Source organism: Branchiostoma lanceolatum, chromosome 4 (assembly GCF_035083965.1).
Source record: "Branchiostoma lanceolatum isolate klBraLanc5 chromosome 4, klBraLanc5.hap2, whole genome shotgun sequence".
Taxonomy (NCBI): Eukaryota; Metazoa; Chordata; class Leptocardii; order Amphioxiformes; family Branchiostomatidae; genus Branchiostoma; species Branchiostoma lanceolatum.
Genome location: NC_089725.1, coordinates 32862518 through 32885291, shown reverse-complemented (window position 1 = coordinate 32885291; position 22774 = coordinate 32862518). Strand labels below are relative to the sequence as shown.

The 22774-nt window shown below is 44.7% G+C and overlaps 2 protein-coding genes across 5 annotated transcripts; one reads left to right on the top strand and one right to left on the bottom strand.

Annotated features, from left to right (window-relative positions):
- Window positions 1-459: 459 nt before the first annotated feature.
- On the bottom strand, window positions 460-22360 carry LOC136434094 (pleckstrin homology domain-containing family D member 1-like). 4 transcript variants are annotated; one of them, XM_066426830.1, is made up of 16 exons: window positions 22102-22360; window positions 18391-18484; window positions 15350-15439; window positions 11669-11745; window positions 10592-10683; window positions 10030-10082; window positions 9655-9749; window positions 9022-9115; window positions 6721-6902; window positions 6291-6381; window positions 6036-6077; window positions 5542-5701; window positions 4970-5107; window positions 4309-4455; window positions 3745-3823; window positions 2850-2965 (listed from the first exon to the last, which is right to left on the bottom strand). In XM_066426830.1, exons 1-15 carry the CDS (start codon window positions 22230-22232, stop codon window positions 3759-3761), a joined length of 1551 nt encoding a protein of 516 aa, XP_066282927.1. In that variant the 5' UTR covers window positions 22233-22360; the 3' UTR covers window positions 2850-2965; window positions 3745-3758. The 4 variants fall into 4 exon arrangements, with proteins under 4 accessions (XP_066282925.1, XP_066282928.1, XP_066282927.1 ...); XM_066426829.1 differs by having other exon boundaries at window positions 3749-3823; window positions 22102-22359; XM_066426828.1 differs by lacking the exon at window positions 3745-3823 and having other exon boundaries at window positions 460-2965; window positions 22102-22359.
- LOC136434095 (divergent protein kinase domain 2A-like) lies at window positions 12867-15154 on the top strand. Its single transcript, XM_066426832.1, has one exon. It carries the CDS (start codon window positions 12931-12933, stop codon window positions 14371-14373), a length of 1443 nt encoding a protein of 480 aa, XP_066282929.1. The 5' UTR covers window positions 12867-12930; the 3' UTR covers window positions 14374-15154.
- Window positions 22361-22774: the final 414 nt, after the last annotated feature.

Genomic DNA, 22774 nt, shown 5'->3' with positions numbered 1-22774 from the left:
AAAATCTGCGTCGGTGCACCTGCCCTTCCCTACGTACCATTACGAAGAAACGAGAAGTCGAAATCAATGTAGTTTATAATTCCTGTAGTAATTTGACAATGTATTTATAGATGTATCTGTTTACTATTTTTCGTGACCTGTACTTAATCCAGTGGGTATGTTTGTACAATAATTCATTCATTCATCGTTTGGCGAATCGTTTTATCTTACGGGATCATCCGCCACATTATTTGGGGACTGTTCAGTCAGGAGGGAGGAAAGCGTTAAAATCGCTCCTAGCCGTGGCGACTGTTGCAGGGCGTACTTTTACTTGCTGTCTTATATGGCATACGGGCTTATATGGCATACGGGCTATATCAGACAAGACAGCAAGTAAAAGTATTGACAGCTAGGCCACTCCGGGCTCCCCGATCGACACCTCTGCTTGGAGAAAAGACACCATTCAAGCGATCACACATGAAGGGTTTCACGTGATTTTGTATTTGTACATTCATTCAATAAGACTCGTTGACAGTAATCTGCTACAGCTAAAATGTATAAAATTCCTGGTTAGAATGTACGAGAAACCTGTACACAATAACTGGCCGCTGACAGAATACGCCCACATTAAGAGACAGTCATGATCACCTTAAAATGTTTGTATTAGAAATGTACACATCGACAAAAAATTTTCTCTCCAATCAGAGGTTCCGGCTACGGCTGGTTTTTGACGTGTTCTAAGGCATTTTTGTCAGGCTTTCTATTTTGGCTTGGCCACATGAAGAAAACGGGACAAAATAGAAACTTGTCTCAAAAAGCAGCCTGTCTCAAACCTCTGCTTGGGGAGTATAGAAATTGCTCTTGAAATGACTTGGCCTTACTACAATAATTATATACAGAATTAGAAAGCAGCCTACATGGTTTCTAACGCTGGTAAAGAATAAGGCTCTGATGACGTTTCTGTCATCAGTCTCTAAGTCTTCATACTCAGGCAACACCAGTTCAATTTGTTGCTTCTCAGATTTAAAAGAAAATGCTGAAATAGGTGATCTACAATTTATAGGAGGGGAGGTACCGTCAGGAGGTCAGTGGCTACATATTACACTAAATTCATCAGACTGGCTTCACTTGACACTAAATTCAGGAGCCCATTTTGCTATACCTTCAGCACCGATAAAACATCAAATTACATGGAATCAAACCAGCTGATTATGCTCTGCTGAAAGGGGCATGCAGGCCCCCATACACCAGAGCTCAACCGAGATGGAGGGCTGCATAAAAGTTGGACCGACTGCGGATGTCACATGTTTGTAAGGTCACTTTATCAAAACAATCAGTCAGTCAAACATGTCGTAGGCTGTGGTGCAGATGGCCCAGAATTCTGTTTGTTTCTTTGCTGTGAGAGAACACAGTTTGGAAGTCAGTCAAACATGTCGTAGGCTGTGGATTAGATGGCCCAGAATTCTGTTGTTTCTTTGCTGTGAGAGAACACAGTTTGGAAGTCAGTCAAACATGTCGTAGGCTGTGGTGCAGATGGCCCAGAATTCTGTTTGCTTCTTTGCTGTGAAGGAACACAGTTTGGAAGTCAGTCAAACATGTTGACTAGGCTTGTGGAATAGATGGCCCAGAATTTTGTTAGTTTCTTTGCTGTGAGAGAACACAGTTTGGACAACTACAGATCTGTATGAGTCGCAGTGTTTGTAATGCCTTCCAAGGCACGAGACAGTCCAGCAAAAATGTTGCTGTCATGAAGAGCAATCCCTGTCTGGTGCAGAGGGGGCCTAACACACATGCTGTATCTTTCTTCCAGTATATAAAATACTCAAATTTACGTGGCACAAGAAGAATTCCAGAGTCTTTTAGAATTCTAAAATGACCAGTTTCACATTCAGGGTCTAAAACTGGGTGACTAGCTATGAACATGATCAGAACACAGACACCCTCCTGTGCCTACCTACAAAGTATTGCAAGCTGCCGGTGTTGCAAGCTGCCGGTGTTGCAAGCTGCCGGTGTTGCAAGCTGCCGGTGTTGCAAGCTGCCGGTGTTGCAAGCTGCCGGTGTTGCAAGCTGCCGGTGTTGCAAGCTGCCGGTATTGCAAGCTGCCGGTATTGCAAGCTGCCGGTATTGCAAGCTGCCGGTATTGCAAGCTGCCGGTATTGCAAGCTGCCGGTATTGCAAGCTGCCGGTATTGCAAGCTGCCGGTATTGCAAGCTGCCGGTATTGCAAGCTGCCGGAATTGCAAGCTGCCGGTATTGCAAGCTGCCGGTATTGCAAGCTGCCGGTATTGCAAGCTGCCGGTATTGCAAGCTGCCGGTATTGCAAGCTGCCAGTATTGCAAGCTGCCAGTATTGCAAGCTGCCAGTATTGCAAGCTGCCAGTATTGCAAGCTGCACCTTTTTTCAGCAGAAAGCAGATTTCTATCCCACAAACCAGTGAGTTTTCCTAGATCACCATTTTGCACTTCCCCATAAGAGAAACAGAACACCAGGCGTACATACATAAAAAGACATAAAATACATAAAGACATGACAGATACATGTATTGACCCCTAAACACCCAGATTCACATGATAAAAATTATACAATTTGTGGCTTTTGCCTTTCAAACATAAAAACTCTCTTGTGAAATAAATTCCTTGATTATAATTGTTTTGCCTAACTTTCAATTAAACTAAATTCATTAATTCACATAATCATTACTGTAACTAAATCAGCCATAACTACTTTTTGAGGTTGACAAAAACATGTTTTGTGTTCTATACAATATGAGAAAAATGTTCCATGCTGTTCTACAGTACTTGCAGTATCCTACACAGCTGCTAGAAGGCGCAGTTACACTTGGTCCTTGTACATGACCTTCAGGTCCCTCTCGACCTCCGCCAGGGTGTCGATCATGCTGTGCCTCAGCTGCGGGTCAGAGGTCACCATACGGGCTGCCCGCCTTGCGGAGCAGGGGCTGAACGCTCCCTTGTGGCGGGAGGAGGGGGCTGAAAAAAAGGGAAAACATCATCATCGTGCAAATTTCACAATAAAAAGATGGAAAAAATATGCTTAAGGTGCCATTATATACTTTCACTGAAACTCACAGTTGGCAGAAATTGCGTCATGCAAGTGTTAGTGTCTTTTATTTCAGAAATGAATGAACTTTATTGCTCAACAATCGCACATGGTACAATGTATGGCATCAAATCAACAATACTAAAGGCTAAACTATCCTACAATTCTAAATGATGTAATGGGCATTGAGAGATGAGAGTCAGGATGTTGAATTTCACCCTCTTGGTGTCATGTCCAACTCTACTTCTGATGGGCCTTAAACATTAGAAGGGTTAAAAAAACCCGCAGCGAAGGATGTTATACATTTACAGTGAAGCCACCACATATAGTAATGACACAGATTTGGTAATGAATAAACATTGGTTTGGGTGGCGATGTCCATGTTACACACAGCGTATATTATATTGAAATGTTCACAGACATGCATCCTCAGGCTTGGCCTAGAGAGCTTCAGAAGCAGTGCATGCTTCAAGTCAAGTCAAGTCATGCTGGTGAAAAGTAACGATCCCGTCATGCATTGCCAGGATTAGATCTCATCACCATGACAACACATCACCATGACAACAACAGATCACCATAACAACACAAACAATGCCGGCACAGAAGATGGAATGGGTAGGAACCACCACAGTGACCCCTGACCCCACCCTGAGCAAAAAAAAGAGAAAAAAATGATGAATCTGAGGAAGTGCTGAGTTGCCATGGTTACCAACCGTCCGGTCCTCAGAATGTCGTGTTGATTTTGTCCTCAGCTGCAGTTTTGACTTTTCTTGCAGTCTTCAGCGATCCTTGAGGAACAAAAATTTGTGTAATCATTATTCATCTAAAGTACAGCCAGTAGGTACCCATCTGAGTAATGAGGCTGTTGTATTGCTTTTTAACATGCTCGAGGCACCTCCTTGATCATGGGACCCCCATTTACCTCCCTTCCGAAAGACAAATGCAGCTCCAAACAGGATGCTCTTCACTGGATTTGAACCGGGGTCTCCCAGTTACCATCTTAAATTGGAACCAGGAGCTCAACTGTGAAGCTGCTACCAATTGAGCTACAGGGACATAGAATATCATCTGATAAAAATGATCTTCACTGCACATCTTCGTGGGAAGAAAGCACATGTAACATGGCTGGCTTTACACAAATTGCAGAAAGCCTGATAGCATAGTATAGGTCCTGGAGTATTTTCAGGCTTCTTTGATGGCACTAACTGACGATGTATGAAAACCTAGGCGCCTCTATAAGAGCTGCAAACTTTCTGTGGTGCCTGTGACTCACCACTAGCGCTGCTGGTGGATTTGGCCCTCTTGAAGCGGATGGTGGCCGCCATACGGACGTAGTTCTTGCGGGCGTGCAGAGCGTTCTTCATGATGACAGGCTTGTCCGCATCCACCCTCGCCTCCTGGGCGCACTCCTCAAAAAACTCTGAAACAAAGAAACAAACAAACAAACAATCAATACATTGAAATACAAAGGGCAAGTAGTACAGTCTCCTAGCTCCCTGGATTTGAACCTGTGCCGAATTCAAACCGCTAGCTCATGACCCAACGCACTAACCGCTAGGCTAAAAGGTCTGGACCCGTTAGACTGATCAGTAGGTGGCGCTTGAACCCCACTGTTACAATATAATAACAATCAAACAATCTGTATAAACTTATTCTCCAAGCAGAGGTTGGATAGGAAGATCGTCAGCTTTGACTCGTCCCACTTCAGACAGCTGTCACTGTTACTAACTTACAATTCAATCTATCAAGATAAGGGACTAACCATGTGTGCTCTTCAAGATTGATAGAATAGATTAATAAGTGATGTTCACTACAGTATCTACAGCTTGTTTCAACAGTGAATTCGTCAGGCCGGAAGCACAGACAGTGTAGATTTAGGAAGATCCTGAAAGTCTAAGTCACGGAGGAAGAGGAAGAAAGGCGGAAAGACTTACGTCGAATCGTGGCAATGTCGGCTATGATTTGACATTGACATTCCAGGTTCATGAGGTCATTGCACTGTAGGGCACACTCTGCCACCGTGACCTCCAGACGGTCCAGGGCCTGCTGGGCCTCCAGGGTCCGGAAGGTCGCTGAGGTCAGAGGACAGCAGGGGTCGGAGGTGAGGGGTCGAAGGTGAGGGGTGACAGGGTAGAGGTGAGAAGAGTCACAGGGAGAAGAGAACAAAATGTGTCAAGAGAACAAGTGAAGAGGTTACAGCTAGTATCGTGCAAGACAACAGCGACAGAGGAAAACTGAATCCACCCAGAAATATGCACACTTACTGGTCACTTTACATTTAGCAAGACATTGGAAACTTAGGGACCTCTGACAAATGTTTGAGTTCAAACATTTGTATGATTGTAAGTCATCATCGTCATCATCAACTGGTCTCTGCATCTGCATGATTAAATAATGGTATAGCAGAAATATGGATCCATCTACAGTACTGCTGGTACCTACTCTTGAGCCTGATTACCACAGTACTGGATACTACTACATGTACTACACTACAGCTGGTACCTACTCTTGAGACTGCCGACGTCGGCGACCATCTGACTGCTGCGGTTGCCGTTGGCGGCCTTCTGTTCGCCGATGAGGTCCCTCAGCGCAAGGTCCAGCCGCTCCAGTGCGTCCTCCGCCTGCCGGAGCCGCTTCTCCGTGTTCAGCCGAGCGACAACCTCCTCCTGGTGGAGCAGCAGCAGGGAGAGGGGGTCAAGGGTCAGCTTTAAAAGGATTTTTCCATAGAATCTACAGACTGAAACTGGAAGACATACCCGCCCTCCTCTAGAACAACGATTATGTAAATATTGTACTTTGAATAGAATAGAAGACGAATGTCATTTTGTGGTAGAAAGCAGATTATATACCCAAGAAAGAAATGAATTGTATAAGCTTGTACAAAACCTCATTAACCCTAACTACAAGACCACCTTGCCACAAGACCACTATATGAAGACTTTTTTTTGCACAGGATGGAGACATGTAAGAAACAAAAGCAGAGCCACCAACATAACTTACCCGAAGTTCTGATTCTGTCATCTCTTTTTGGGCACTTAAGTCCTGAAAAAAAACAGAAAGCAGTTTAAGAGGGTTACACAGATATTGGAACTGTGTGTAAAGTATCTGGATCAAGGAATACGCTACAGATTCTTCATCAGATATCACATCATGCTATCTAAAAGTTATGCAACGCAAACAGCAGTAAGATACTGAAGTCGTTATGCAGTACAAACAGCGCTAGCGGTAAGCAGAGTAACAGAGTAAGATACTAACATCGAGTGAAGACTGCAGCTCCTGCGCCTGAACAGAGTACGAGTCCTTCTCTCTCTCAAGCTGCCGTGCCAACTCCTCCTTCTCTAGCAACCTGCAACACAGTCGTCATGGTGAACCACACCCGACAACACAATCGCCATGGTGAGCCACACCCAACAACCAGCAACACAGTTGTCATGGTGATCCACACCCAACAACACAGTTGTCATGGTGAGCCACACCCGACAGCACAGTCGTCATGGCGAGCCCGACAGCACAGTCGTCATGGCGAGCCACACCCGACAGCACAGTCGTCATGGCGAGCCACACCCGACAGCACAGTCGTCATGGCAAGCCACACCCGACAGCACAGTCGTCATGGCGAGCCACACCCGACAGCACAGTCGTCATGGCGAGCCACACCCGACACCTGCCTGGACCGAAGACTCACCTCTGCGCGGCTTCTTCCTTCTCCTGCGCGATGCTCCTCATCTTGTCCTCGATGTCCTTGAGCGTGCCCTTGAAGGAGTCCGTGGTCCTGGCTAAGGAGCTGTTCTCGTCCGCTAACTTCTGGGTCAGCTTCTCCTTCTCCTCCACCTCTGCCAAGATCTTCTCCTTCTCATCTGCAAGGAACTGGAGCGAGACAAGACAGAGTCTTCAAGGAGTGGCAGTCAGGTAAGTAGTGTGAAGCATCAACGGTATTCTTTCAATGTGTATGTAGGTTTGTTAATCTTTATAATCAGTCTGTAAGTTTCCAGGTGGAAAAGAAAGAGGGACTGGTGTTGATTGAATTTCTTTTCAAAACTCTCTAAAATCAGAAGTTCCATTTTATAGGAGAGCCTGAATAAAAACTACAGTCAAACCTGGCCGACCAACCACCGGACGCAGCCAACGATCTCCAGTCACAAGCGACAGTAAAACAGCCCAGTCCAATTTTAGATAGTTACTTCAACTACCATTGAGAGGAGCAATCACTCCCTGTTGTTAACCACTTTTCCTCAGTTCCTTGAGTGGTTGTCGAGACCAAGATTTACCATATTACTGTAGTTTACCTGTAGTCTGTGCTGCAGGTCGAATGTGGTTGTGTTCAGCGAGTGTTTACCTGTAGTCTGTGCTGCAGGTCGGATGTTGTTGTGTTCAGCGAGTGTTTACCTGTAGTCTGTGCTGCAGGTCGGAGGTTGTTGTGTTCAGCGAGTGTTTACCTGTAGTCTGTGCTGCAGGTCGGATGTTGTTGTGTTCAGCGAGTGTTTACCTGTAGTCTGTGCTGCAGGTCGGATGTGGTTGTGTTTAGCGACTGTTTACCTGTAGTCTGTGCTGCAGGTCTGAAGTTGTTGTGTTTAGCGACTGTTTACCTGTAGTCTGTGCTGCAGGTCGGATGTGGTTGTGTTTAGCGACTGTTTACCTGTAGTCTGTGCTGCAGGTCTGAAGTTGTTGTGTTTAGCGACTGTTTACCTGTAGTCTGTGCTGCAGGTCGGAGGTTGTTGTGTTCAGCGAGTGTTTACCTGTAGTCTGTGCTGCAGGTCGGATGTGGTTGTGTTTAGCGACTGTTTACCTGTAGTCTGTGCTGCAGGTCTGAAGTTGTTGTGTTTAGCGACTGTTTACCTGTAGTCTGTGCTGCAGGTCGGATGTGGTTGTGTTTAGCGACTGTTTACCTGTAGTCTGTGCTGCAGGTCTGAAGTTGTTGTGTTTAGCGACTGTTTACCTGTAGTCTGTGCTGCAGGTCGGATGTGGTTGTGTTTAGTGACTGTTTACCTGTAGTCTGTGCTGCAGGTCGGATGTTGTTGTGTTCAGCGAGTGTTTACCTGTAGTCTGTGCTGCAGGTCGGATGTGGTTGTGTTTAGCGACTGTTTACCTGTAGTCTGTGCTGCAGGTCTGAAGTTGTTGTGTTTAGCGACTGTTTACCTGTAGTCTGTGCTGCAGGTCTGAAGTTGTTGTGTTTAGCGACTGTTTACCTGTAGTCTGTGCTGCAGGTCTGAAGTTGTTGTGTTTAGCGACTGTTTACCTGTAGTCTGTGCTGCAGGTCTGAAGTTGTTGTGTTTAGCGACTGTTTACCTGTAGTCTGTGCTGCAGGTCGGATGTGGTTGTGTTTAGCGACTGTTTACCTGTAGTCTGTGCTGCAGGTCTGAAGTTGTTGTGTTTAGCGACTGTTTACCTGTAGTCTGTGCTGCAGGTCGGAGGTTGTTGTGTTCAGCGAGTGTTTACCTGTAGTCTGTGCTGCAGGTCGGATGTTGTTGTGTTCAGCGAGTGTTTACCTGTAGTCTGTGCTGCAGGTCGGATGTTGTTGTGTTCAGCGAGTGTTTACCTGTAGTCTGTGCTGCAGGTCGGATGTGGTTGTGTTTAGCGACTGTTTACCTGTAGTCTGTGCTGCAGGTCTGAAGTTGTTGTGTTTAGCGACTGTTTACCTGTAGTCTGTGCTGCAGGTCGGATGTGGTTGTGTTTAGCGACTGTTTACCTGTAGTCTGTGCTGCAGGTCTGAAGTTGTTGTGTTTAGCGACTGTTTACCTGTAGTCTGTGCTGCAGGTCGGAGGTTGTTGTGTTCAGCGAGTGTTTACCTGTAGTCTGTGCTGCAGGTCGGATGTTGTTGTGTTCAGCGAGTGTTTACCTGTAGTCTGTGCTGCAGGTCGGATGTGGTTGTGTTTAGCGACTGTTTACCTGTAGTCTGTGCTGCAGGTCTGAAGTTGTTGTGTTTAGCGACTGTTTACCTGTAGTCTGTGCTGCAGGTCGGAGGTTGTTGTGTTTAGCGACTGTTTACCTGTAGTCTGTGTTGCAGGTCGGAGGTTGTTGTGTTTAGCGACTGTTTCTCATCTTCTATCGCCTTTAGGGCCTCCACTGTCTGGTCCAGCTCTCTGTACGGAGAAGGAGTATATGTCAGGTTTTAATGATAATACATGATTCTAGCCATGATACCGTAAATTCAGTTATTTTTGGGAGGACTTTATTTCATGGTAGGAGTTTTATGGTGTTTTAAGTTCACAGTTGAAACAATTCTGCAGTACAGTAGTAATGTATTGGAGTTTCCTACGTTGTCACTAATTTGCGGTTGAAAACTTTCAAGATTTACAGAACTCAGGATATCTCTGCCATGGGAATATAGCTTCCACATAGGATTGTCCTGCTTCAAGCCTGCAGTTCAAAAGTAAGCTGCAGGTTGAGACAAAACTGCTAGGGGTGTGTGATGTTACAATTTTGTTGGAAATCACTGTTCAACCTTGCTTCGCTTCACAGGGAAAATTAGAAGTTCGCTAATTAAAAGAATATGCACCATGACGTTTAAATCATTTACTGTGACTTAAATGAAATCCTAACAATTTGCAGGACTTGTAGAGTGGAAAGACATGATTGAAAAGTTCGCCCTTGTTTCGGAATGATTGAGAAGCTCGCTCACGTTCTGACGTTGTCCTGCTCCGTCCTGAGCTGCTCCGCGACCTTCTCCACCTTCCTCTTCTCCTCCTCCAGCTCCTTCGTTATTCTCTCCAACTCCTTAAGAAACCAACAACAAACGTCTTAATCTTGTACTCACCAATCAGGGTTTAGAATTCATTTTGGGGAATACGGACACTGGTGCATTTAGACTAAAAATTTAGGTGCACAGGAAAATTTTCCAATTCACAAATGATGTAATCTGTATTCTCTGTTATATCTTGCCTGACCATTACCTCTTCCCTCAGGACCTCAATGAGAAGCGGCCTGCAGGCCGACTTAAGCTTGTCATGATAAACAAAGGTTCAAGCAAACAAACAAACAAGTTAATGACTCTGACCTCCTTCTCTTCCCGCTCGTTGCATAGTTCGTGCACCTGAGTGTGGATCTGGTCTGGAGAGGCAGAAACGTTTGGGTGAGCGACAGAGCCGGGATTCGAACTCACAACCTCTAGACCACTAACCAACCACTGGACTACACACGCTACTATAGAACACCATGGAGGACACCAGAGGTCTCAATAGAATAAACTGAAAGTTTATTGCAAATTTCTGCCCATAGGCTAAATGCTAGTACATGCAACATGTCACATGAAAAGGACAGACAGACAATGATGAACAGTATAGCATGTGACTACTCTAACTACTGACACTAAATTCTGACTTATTGGGTTCGACTTCTTTTTCGAGACAGTGGAAGACAAATGATCCCACTTTTTTTTGTAATATGTGGATTTTGTGATGTTCAGAGAATAGTAGTTTTCTTTTTGTCTGTAAACGTGGAGAAATTAGGATGGAATTTGGTGGCCTCTTTAAACAGCTCCATCCTTTTGTTATCGTAGAGGGGGCAAATAATTAAAAAAAACAGCAAATCTAAAAACACAGGAACACGACTGGACTCACTGATGTACTCCTGCTTCTCCTTGGCCATCTGCAGACCCTGCTGTTCCAGCGTCTGGATCATGGCCTCCCCCAGCTGGGCGTTCTTCCACGTGCTGGCGGGACAGCAGTACAAGGTCATTATTCTCAAGGTCATGATTCACAAGGTCATGATTTAAAAGGTCATAATTTACATGGTCATGATTGAAAAGGTCATGATGTACAAGGTCATGATTTACAAGGTCATAATTTACAAGGTCATGATTAACAAGGTCATAATTTACAAGGTCATTATTCTCAAGGTCATGATTCACAAGGTCATGATTGAAAAGGTCATAATTTACATGGTCATGATTCACAAGGTCATGATTCACAAGGTCATGATTTACAAGGTCATGATTTACAAGGTCATAATTTACAAGGTCATGATTAACAAGGTCATTATTTACAAGGTCATGATTTACAAGGTCATTATATACATGGTCGTGATTTACAAGGTCATGATTTACAAGGTCATGATTTACAAGGTCATAACAATCCTGATGGGTTGGACATGGCCTTTATGCCAGGCTCAATAGATAGGATTTTAATACTAATCAAACCTGCAAAAGTGTCCACCCTCATTATAAGGACAACCTGTCCATTGCAACATACAAACTTTTTAGAAACAAAATATTGGTTAGATTATTTTTCCCATTGACTCCAGCATCCAAAAACACTACTGTGGGTCATTTGAGTCACAATAGATATTTGTGGATATTTTGCATTCTCCAATATATTCCTCGCCTGTGGTCTATTCAACATGCCTTGGGAAGGCTTGGCTAAACCAGGCTGAGGTTTCCACTTTTGTTGCCATGGCCTCTAACCAGCTGTCAGCCAATCAGAGAATTGCCTTAATTTTTCTTTAGGTAAAGCCGATTCTCTGATTGGTGGAAACCTCCGCCGAGGTTAAGCAGAGCCTCCCCGAGGTGTGTTGTATAGGCTGCTGGTAAGGCTCTACCAGGAGAATGCATTTTGCTGATTATGCACTATTCCATGAGTGCATACACTGAGCAAAACAAACAAGCAAACAAACAGACAAACACAGCTGAGGATACTCACACTCTCCCCGAGCTCTGTAGAATCTCCACCCACTTGTCCCTGTCAGGCTCGCTGTCGGTCGCCAGGGCAACGGTTTGCTGAGGAAACACAACAAAACTGGATGAGCATGCTGATCCCTGGCTGGATTTACTCTCCTGGAATCGAAATTGAAGTCTTGTTTCCAACTTTGCAGGACTGGTGGATAACATGATATTTTATCATCGAAAGAGAGACCGAAACTCCCCCGCAAATACTGTACATTCACTTATTTTCACATGGATTTCATTTCTTGGTGGGAGTGAAAAGGAGGTTTTCATGGTGTTCTAAGTTTGCGGCTAAATCAGTAATAATCAGTATCATTTTCTGTGACAGAAAAACGGTCTAAGCAGTGTCATGATTTCAAGGTAGAAAGGTGAATATTTCAAGTTTTACAACACTGTTCCCATCCTGTCAGAAAGAAGAGAAGGGCGAGTCAAGAAGTTTGAAATTGGCATCATCTTCTTCTTAATCTAATTTATTCTTCCCTTTGACACTGACTGCAGTAAAATATCTACATCCTCGACTCGCTAAAGGAGCAAAAGTTGTTCTGATACAAGCCTGCCTCAGTTGCCCAGCAAACAAGCCACTTACAAAGCAAACAAGAATGTTAGGCAACAAAAATATGCATGGCTTGTTTAATTCCATTTTCCCTGAATGCTTAGAAGTTCCTAAAATACACAAACTGAATATGCAGAAAGATGGAAAATAATTGAGTGTCTATTGATATACATAAATGTATGTAATATCAGTGGCAAAGGTCCTTGGCTATTCAGGCACTACTACGAGCCAGGTAAGAAACTAGATTGACATCTCGGTAAACATTAAAGTACACGCTGTCGCATCCTTCAGATGCATTAAATACAACCTGGTGGAGTGGACCAAACACAGCAAATTAACATAGCACAGACGTTCACTGGTCACCAATACCAATATTTACCTGTTGTTTGTAAGGTTATTTTTGAGGATAGTGCTTGCTGTTTCTGTGTACAAATGTAGTAAGATTTTGAAATTTGGACGTATATGGGGTTGCTTGCTCTTCACCCAACTATGTGAGGCTGAATGTGCACATATGTGCCCATACTCGCACATGGTCACATATTAATTTCAGTTTGTATAGCAGCAACTTTGGCACAAGCATGACATCAGCCCTTTGTGTGCACGCGGTTTGCTTACATCAGGTTAATGATTAACAGCTTCAGCCCACCACCAGTGAAGCCGGATACAGGGGGAGGTGCGGCGGAGACATGTTTTCGCGGCGTATGGTGAGGAAATGTTGCCTCCCGCTGCTGGTGCTGGTCAGCGCCGGCCTGGCCGTGCTGTACATCTACCTGGTACAGGCGCAGGGGTCAGCCTGGGTCAGTCTCAGCCAATCAGGGGCTGGGGACAAGCCGGAGGGGGGCGTTGTCGGGAGGGGGAGGGAACAGATGGTGGAAGAGCAACAGAAACAGAGGGAGAAACCGCTTCCCATGGAGGAGGCTGAAGAACACCCCCATCTGAACCAGTCAAGGTCAGCGGTTACGGAGAAGAGACCCAAGGGCGTTCCTCGTTCCTTGTTGCGTAACGACAGGTGCCCGGCGTGTTTCGGAGATAACTTCTGCGAGGAGTTCGAAGATGGCATGATCGAGCTAGGGTCAGAGGTCACCAGCGGGAAGGTCACAACCTACGCTGGGACCTGGGACAAGGTCAAGTTGACCGTTACCCAGTGTGCATCAGAGGAACGCCTGGAGCAGTTTGAAAAATTTGTCTGTCGGAACCTGAGTAAGAACGCGACCTCGTGTGACCCCGGGGAGGTGCTCCTGAAGCAGGACCTGAAGGAACTGCTACAGGGGAGACATCTCAAGAAATCACTCGAGGTCTTACACCCCAACTCGTCTTCTCTAGCTGCGACCACCTGCGTGTCCAAACCGCTCCTGAAGATGCTGCAGAAGACGTTTGATGAGAACGGCAACAAGCGGCTGAACCGGTTGGAACAGGCACACCTGTACGCCGCCCTGCACACCTGCCCACACCTCGCACTGCTCAAGGCCTTCCCAAGGAAAAAACTCCCCGTCCCAGCGTTCCTCGGGGCCTGCGGGAACCTCGTCGCCATGGAGACCACGGGGAAGCCGCTCCCGGTGTACCTCAAGGTCAAGGTCTCCTGGCAGGTCAGAGCCAACCTATCGCTGCAGCTCTTACAGATGCTGGACGACTTCCAGAACAAGGATCCTGATTGGCTGCTGCTGGCTGGTGACGTGAGTATGGAAAACTTCGCCGTCTCGCCTGACGGACAGCTGATCCTCTCCGACCTTGCCGCCATGACGATCATCAGCAAACACGACCTTGACAGGAACTCCACCGTGAAGCGGGCGAGCGTGTGTAACGAGGCCTGCTTTAAGAAGTTCGTTCACAACCTGCTGGCGCGACCGGAGACCAGCTGTCGCCAGGCGGGTCGCTACAGCCAGCTCATGTACGCGCACGCCTGCCAGAGGATTCTGGGATGCTGGCAGACGGACAGGTCGGGGCAAGGTCGCGTGACGCTGTCCTCCTCCAAGGACACGGCGTGCGAGCACGGCCGGGGGCTGCTGCACGGGCCGCCGCGGGGCGCAAAGAGGGAGCTGGAGAACCTCCTGACCGACTGCGTTGAGGAAACAAAGCCTGATGGGAGAACAACGGCGCTCAAACAGATCAAAGTCTTACTGGCAGCATAGAACTGTTAGGGGGTAGAGACAGCATAGGATAGAAATTCTGGAGTTGAGACTTCTAATACGAACAGTTCTGGAGTAGAAACTACACGTAGGACAGCTCTAGAGTCTTAATAGGACAGCTCTAGAGACTACAATGGAACAGCTCTACTCTAGAGACTACCAAAGGAAAGCTCTAGAGGCTACCATAGAACAGCTCTGCACTTGAAGCTGAGGTCTGACTCTGAGATATATCTGCACTTGTCTGAAACTACCAGAGCAATCTTAGACTGTCCAACTGGAATCTACCTAGCTGGATGTTGTTTTTCCTGCACACTTGCCTGCGGTGCCTTACACACTGATGTTTTCATGTACAGCAGCCATTTTCTGTCAGAGTGTTTATGACTGAATCATGCAATGCTGCTATCTTCTGGCTAGGACAGAAAAATTGTAACATTCGATATTGAGCACCCTTCTTTAGTTGCTTTGAAAGCAGAGGGAATTTCAGAAAGAAGATGTAACATCTACTAACATAATTCCACCAGGGTACATAATTCCACCACCCTGAAAAGATTTGTCCAAACAGATCTTCAACCCAACGTCCCCCAGTATAATGCACTCCTGTATATCTAAACTGTGCATACCTGGGGGATGTTGCACTAGAGATCTCTCAAAGTTACCCACTGTTTTTCAAAGTGGCGGATTTATGTAAACCGGCAGATTATCTATTTTGAAACCTAGTGTTCAACGCATCTACTGCACAATAATATGACCATTCTTCAGAAGTGAATAAAAGGTGTTGTACTTACACTGAAGTCCTTATGGTTGATATGTATATGTAAGGTGTTGTACTTACACTGAAGTCCTCATGGTTGATATGTATAATATTATGTTAGGTGTTGTACTTACACTGAAGTCTTCATGGTTGATATGTATATGAAAGGTGTTGTACTTACACTGAAGTCTTCATGGTTGATATGTATATGTAAGGTGTTGTACTTACACTGAAGTCTTCATGGTTGATATGTATGGCGAAGGGCTGCCCGGCCTCCTCTGTAGGCAGAATGGTACAGTCTCCCAGGGGGATCACTCCCTGCAGCACATATAAGGGGTGTGAAATCGCATTAGCAGCTGAGCTAATCTGTGAGACAGGCGGGGAGTCAGGTTACATTGGGGTGAGGTTGCCTAAGTGGTCAGCTATGCTGGCTGGGAGGGTAGCGACAGCTGACGTTAGACGTGTCAGTCAGGATCGCTTTTCTGTTACAAGCTACAAACTGTTGCCTTAACTTGCCACAAAGGCCTCATGGTTAATGTTAACATAAACATTAGAACAGATCGCTGCAGGAACTTAACCCATTCCTCTTGTGCTTCTCTTCCTGGATTAAGTTAACTAATACCTCCTCAACCATGTTCCATGTAATTGATTAGCTATATTCATATACACTGTACTAACTACAATCTTGAAATGTTTGTGGTTGTTTTATTTTTTGCAGTTGCAGGCAGTGACCTGTCACCACACCGGGAATATGCATTTTCAATATAGTAGTATTAGTACTACCGGTAGTGTACTTCAGAATTGTTTCCACCGCGACTTTAAAACACCTTTAAACACAGCAAAACCTCCCTTTTTCCTTTCTACTGTGAAATATAATCCCAGCCAAAGTACAAATAATTCACAGTATAACCCAACTTTCTTTTAGCCTGATCAGTACCAGCCTTTTTAGCTTTCTTCCGCTACCCAAGCTCCGCTACCGGCCAAGCTTGGGTAGCGGATGAAAGCTAAAAAGGCTGGTAGTACTCAGTAGCCTGGAATCCAGTCTTATTAGCTTTAGTCCGCTACCCAAGCTCCGCTCCTTGCCTGGCTAAAGCTAATAAGGCTGGACTCCAGGCTATTACTCAGGTTTCATTTCTTTGTCATCTTCAAGATCTGCTGATCTGTCAGGCAGGAAGATGTCATCATCATCATCATCATCATCATCATCATCATCATCATCATCATCATCAGCACTCCTATCAGATCAGGGCTCAGCATCCATCAACCCCTGCAGTTTCTCTGCTGTAAATCTACAGTGATTCCCCAAAAGTTATTTCCCCCCTGAAGTGGAGTTACTAGTAATTGCTTACTCTCCAAGCAGAGGAGGGGTTCCGGCTGGTTTTTGACATGTTTTCAGGCGTTTTTGTTGGGCTTTCTATTTTGTCATGTAAAAAAAACTAGAAATATGTCCAAAACCAGCCGGAACCCTTCCTCTGCTTGGAGAGTACATGTGATGTAGTTATCCTTGTCTAATCCAGTTGGGGCAGACGTTAGCTGTGACTAATCTACCATCAAATTAGTGTTTTTGGTAGGACAGGCACAGGGGAAGCACATTATGTCCACCGGCCAGGGGAAATTTCATGGATTTGCAGCGGCAAGATGGTAGTCTGTGGCCAGTATCCAAACCTATCATAGCTGCCGACTTCCGAGTCTCTTTCATCCTCCAGAAATGTAGCAGGCAGCTATAATAGCTTTGGATGCAATTAAGGTTAGCAAGATAGCTCTACTGGATTTTTTGGTGAAGTTGAGACACTTTTTACATCCAAAAATTACAAAAATGTTGAAAATTGGCAGTTTAGGATAAAACTCATAAAAGCCTAAACATGTCTCTTGCAAAATAACTGTTATGTAACAGTGACAGTACTTTTTTATCAGAAACAGACATTAAAAATCTGATGGAATAAAGTGACTGAAATTATATTCTGACAATTCTAGCAACACATTCATAAACATTAGTATTTCTATTACTACATTTATATCCTACAGAGGCTACTAAAAGGCATGGAAGGACCATACGGAGGTCACAGAATGCTGGCATTTATAAAAACAATCACAACACATCAGAAATAGCCATAAATTGTCTGGTGTTGTTCCACATAAATCCGTCTGTGTGCCCTGCTATTTTGGTCTCCAGCGCCTGCGGCTTTCCTGTACTCATTAGACCAGTCTAGTTCTGCGTGTCGCTACGGCAGGTCGGACCTAACAGATCTGGTACCCTCAGTAGTAGTGCCAGGTCGGCCACTACAAAAACGAGTTTAAAGTCTCTGAACAAATGAGGCATTTTAATATTGGTATACGGTATCCAACTATATGACTTTAAGCACAATTTCCTGACAGTGTGTGGTATAATACAACTAAATGTCACTATAGCTATACATTAGGTTTCTGTGCAGTTTAGATTGTGGAATAGTTTACACATTTCGTTTTCCGAAATGCAACGAAAAGCTGGTAATTTTTTATGACTCAAATGTCTACACCATATAATGAATACCAGTACCCCATATATCTGTCAGCCCTACACTGCTACACACACATATGTACATGTATATGTGTACCCACGTAATTTATATATGTATATATATTTAAAACATGTATGTCCCAATGTATTTCTTTTCTAACTGAAATGCACACAAAAAGGAACAATAGTTAACCTCATATATGTGTCAGCCCAACACACACATATACGTCCCCATAACAATGCCAGTCTGGACACATGCCTGACATGGTTTCCCCAGGACATGAAATTGAGCCTGTACAAGATAAAGAATGTTCACATCTCAGCCTGGCTGTTACAGGGGGGATCGAATGTAAACATGGCTGTGACTGGTCTCCATGGGGACTTCCCCAAAGAACCCCCCTTTGTCAGGAGATATTTATATCCAGCAGCGGGCCTGGAGCCCTCAACACTGGGCTTTCTACAGCGCTGTAGACTCACTCAGGCTATTCAAAACCTCTCTGTCACCATTAACTTACAATTTGATAAGAAATAGTGAGGCGTTCTTTTCAACCTCCTTGGCCTATTAAACACAATTGCTGCCTCCACTTTTAAAAGCTCCTTGACCGAAATTCTTCTGAATTTCCCTGCAGACAGACTTTTCCCTGTAGAAGTGACACTGTACCGAATCAGAGCCCAAACTAACAATCACACCTTACATCCAGGCATGTGTTAATGTTACAGTCTTACAGACTACGCTTGTGAGGCAGTTCTGTTTGCATTTCTGACTTCCTACCTTTGGGTGGATGTTAAACTGTCTTCTTCTCTCGAAGTTTTTCTTCTCTGCCTCTGCATAGTACAACAGGAACCCTTCCTTGACGATGAAGAACCTGATATAGGATAAGGATAAAGTCAACAAACAAGGCAGTCAGAGATCATTGTCATTGTTGTCCTGGTTTAGCATCTAGCATCTACTACTGCACTTTTATTTATTTATTTATTTATTAATCTTTGGTAGACATGGTCTCAAGTAGCCAAGACTCCAGGTGCTGTGTTTCAGATGACATACTGTACTCCACTCCCTTGCCCATACTGCTTTGCCACCCTTCAGTCTGAAACAAACTAAAACAACAGCACTGGGGATGGATGGCAATGGTTGACTGTGTACATTGTTAATTGCAGAAACACACAGACAGACAGACACATACATGTCACTGAATCAATTGTCACTGCCATCTCTATGTAACAGACGACACGAACTATGTGCTAAGTTTGCTACTTCCTTGTTAAGCTCCACGACGTTCTCCAATTGGTTGCCTCCAAACCGGGTGAGTCTCCATGGCAAGAACCTTAGGTCTAAATACCAGTTAACGCAATTCAAAAGTAGAACCGGTAGATATAGAAAGACCACACTACCGTACCTGGTTGACCTTCTCAATAACAAAGCACCACAGATAAGCACTTAGTAAGTAGATATTTTAAATTGAGTCTTGTTAATTAAGATATGTGATGTTTTAATGTAGGTATATCTGTTTGCTTTTAAACTAATTGTAATACATACAGTCAAACCTGCCCAAGGCGACCACCCGGCGGACCGAGCAAAAACGGTCGCGATGGACAGGTGGTCGCCATGAAGAGGATTCCACTCACATGTTTCCAGGTCGAGGTTTTCAAATACAGTACGTAAATGGATGGAAAATTATGTGAATTTAGACAGCATGACCCCCGCCAGGTTCAATTCTCATTGACAGAAAGAGGCTACAAAAATTACATTTTCCGTTATCGTTGTAATAATTGTATACCGCTACATCGTGTACAAATTTTCGTCATAATTTTGACTACAAAACGATGCCTCGCAGCGCCCTCCCGCATTCACACGTTACATTGAATGATACACACACACACGCACATCATCGAAGTTTTAAGGCCTAAGACAAATCCCTAGAAAACACCTGCTGGCCGCAGCCTTTTTTGGGGCGCCGACCGCTGGATAAAAGGGGTAAAAAGTTTTCGATCTGACAACTAAAGATGAAAACGGAACGGTGTGATTTCGTCGCGCCGCGCCGCCAAGCTCTGTGCGACCGCATCGAAAGGTATTAGTCAGTGCAGCAGAACGCACAGCGTCCAATAAAGGTTTGTGAGATTCATGGAAATAAAAAGAAAATAAGAATATTAATTTTCATCAATAACTAGAGTATTCGTAAATGTTCATACACAAAAGCATCGTGTTTTAGAAAGGTCAGCGGTACGCCAAATCCGGGCCGCGCCAAATCCAAGATGGCGTCGGGACCAAGGAACAACATTTCTCGCCCGATGTTTTGCCCGCCGCGAAGTAATTTTTCGGCGGAGTTTAGTAAGACACAGACACATTTTTGTTGAAAATACAAGAAATAGATTGTAATTTCTGTGAAATCTGACTTTTTGACGCCATGCACTACGTATTCGTTCTGAAAATTGAGTTTAAACCGAACTGAGTTTGTGGTAAACTATAAGATTACGATAGGCACAACAACATCACAAACATTTGTCTTTACAATGTTTATAGGGGGAATGTTTTATCAAAACACTTCATGGAGGAGTCGATGCTATAACATTTCTATTCCATATATTTTTGTCCTTATTTTTGTCCTTCAAAGTCTTGAAAACATTTCCGTGAAATCCGACAGCAAAATGATCCGATGTCACCACACACTTGTAAATTAGGCGGTCGCCATGGGCAGGGATTGTGCTCTGTGCGGTCCCAATTCGTGGCGGTCGCGGTCGCGTTGGACGGGTGGTCGCCATGGGCAGGCAACTTAATGCTTGTGCCTATGGGGAAAATTTTCGGGACCGAGAAAAAGCGGTCGCCATGGCCAGGTGGTCGCGTTGAAAAGGTGGTCGCCTAGGCAGGTTTGACTGTACCTCAGTTCAGCCAATAGGCTGCCTTTGTATGTTTGTGTCATGAAATGACAATAATAAACCATTCATACAAGTCATATATTCATACATAGGCAAAGACATGGACAGATGAGTCAAAAACACTACTTCAGTCCCCTGGAATGAGTATACAACAGTACACTTCCTGGCCGCCAGCCAGCATCCCTCTGTGGACTAGTCTGTACCAGGCTGGAGGAAGACCTGTCTGCTGTAGATTACAGTTAACCACAGGTTCTGGGTACAGTCAGGCACAGCACAACACTCCATCATCTGATGTTTCATCTGGGACTACAGAGTAGCGGATGGAATTTCCTTGTCTCTACCAGACTTACTATGCTGACTATAGGGAGAATATCTGCCAGGGGAGTTTGGCCACCAAAGGGTTTCATTTGCAGGTGTAAATTTCTGTACTAATGGTTCATTGATTCACATTCACACATGTCGCGAACAATGGCGGCCAATTGGCTGAATTGGAGCTCGGGCATTACAATTTATAGGACAGCAAAAACAACAATTTGATAGTTCATTAAAATCTTTGAATCTTACCGAGTACAAGTGCCAAGACAACATTGGGAAGGCAAAATGTCAAACTTCCCGCGGACTGACTCTCCTGGCCAATGATCTCCTTTTTCTGCCATCCGTACCCCTGCATGAAGGCCTGGTGGAGGCTTATGTTATAATTTGAACTCTGGAAAGGAAATCTACAACAACTCCTGGGTCCAGGGTGAGAAGAACTCCTTCCATTACCATGGGAACTGGATGACATGATTCAAGGCCATCTAAAATTTGTAAATATTTTTCCTGGACAAGAACAGGTCTCATCACTTCCGTTGCTCCATTAGTGGTCTCAGGACTGGGAGCAGCTGTAACACTTGAGTGGGGAAAGAGGAAGTTGATTTTGTGCCAAAGTGTAACCCAACGCTAAACTTGGAAGGAGGAAGTTATTAACCATTGATCAACTAAGAGTAAGACTGGAACCTCTTCATAGAACAAAATCAAGTTACTACTACACGTAGTAGTACTTTGAAAAAATCCTGATGTAGCCCATTTCTATTTAATACTACCTTCACAACACAGAAACTTGTACATTTATTAAAATGATTTTTAGTGTTCTATGTCTGCTACTCCTCAAGTGAAGGTCACCCCAAGGTGACGACATCTCCAATAAGGAGGTCAAGAGTCGTTTCCTGAATCACAGAACCCTGAGATCCCGTACTCAGCCCCTCTTGAACTTCGGCCAGGACTGTTCCACCGTACTACTGCCTATGTCCGAGGCACCGGCGGTTTGGGACCCGTCCCTTCCCGTGTCCCACAGCAGACACACAGGTACAGGTGGGACATACACGGGGACAGTCGCGTACATCTGGTAAACAATAACCAGGTGCGAACGTCACTCATCCAAGCTCAGCAGGGGGTGGTGTGATCTGATTTATGTAAACAACCCGCTTTGATGCTCAATGAAAACGTCAAACTGAACATAACAACGATATCTGACAGCATACCCGTGTAAGAGTTGTGTTGAATATGAATATCTCTAGATAAACATGGCCCTGTGCCAAAGCCTTGATCATGTTGCGGTTTTATTACGAACCTTTTCTGCCAGCGGGAGCTCGGGTGTCCGAAGGGCCGCTTCAGCAGCAGCCCGCAGTGCTGGACTTTAGCGCTGATGTCCAGATTATCCAGACTGGCCAGACTCTCCGCGCGATCCTTGGTCATGGTCATCTCTGTCCGGACCTCATGCGGTCAGCTACACCAGGCCTTTGTAAGCAGCGAGCTACTCTACTCTACAACCCTGCACCGAGCAGGAAGTGAAAGTCCCGTTTTGAAAACTGAATATCTTTGCATACGAAGTGGACGATACCAGTCTGAAACATACCGGGGTGCTATTGATGTGAAATATAGGAAATTGTAAGATCACAAGCTACAAAGGGGTATTGAATTGCTTTCATTAAATAGATTAATATTCTTAAGGTAAAAAGATTTTCGTAACTTATTCTTATCATAGACAATATTTCATGAGCCTAAAATCATACTCCCCTATATTCCAGATGAAACAGTCTGAAACCCAATCTCGTCACATCTCGTACTTTGCGCGAAAAAGCGAGACTTCCTAACTGGTAACTACCATTGATGAAAGTGTAAGTAAACTTTGATACTTGAACAAGTGTAATCTGAATATAAGTAATCATTATCAAATTTGAACTTCAATAAGTCATATAAATATAAGCAATTCAATCTCTTTTTATCTATTGCTTAATAATGCT

Bases quoted from the DNA above. Each gene is read 5' to 3' on its own strand.
- LOC136434094 (XM_066426828.1), bottom strand. From the start codon at position 22,232: ATGACCATGACCAAGGATCGCGCGGAGAGTCTGGCCAGTCTGGATAAT. The intron at 11,746-15,349 runs GTAAGTACAACA...GTGTTTCCTCAG, and splicing joins TCAACCATGAAGACTTCAGT to CAAACCGTTGCCCTGGCGAC. The intron at 6,903-9,021 runs GTAAACAGTCGC...GTCTCGCTCCAG, and splicing joins ACCTGCAACACAGACTACAG to TTCCTTGCAGATGAGAAGGA.
- LOC136434095 (XM_066426832.1), top strand. From the start codon at position 12,931: ATGTTTTCGCGGCGTATGGTGAGGAAATGTTGCCTCCCGCTGCTGGTG.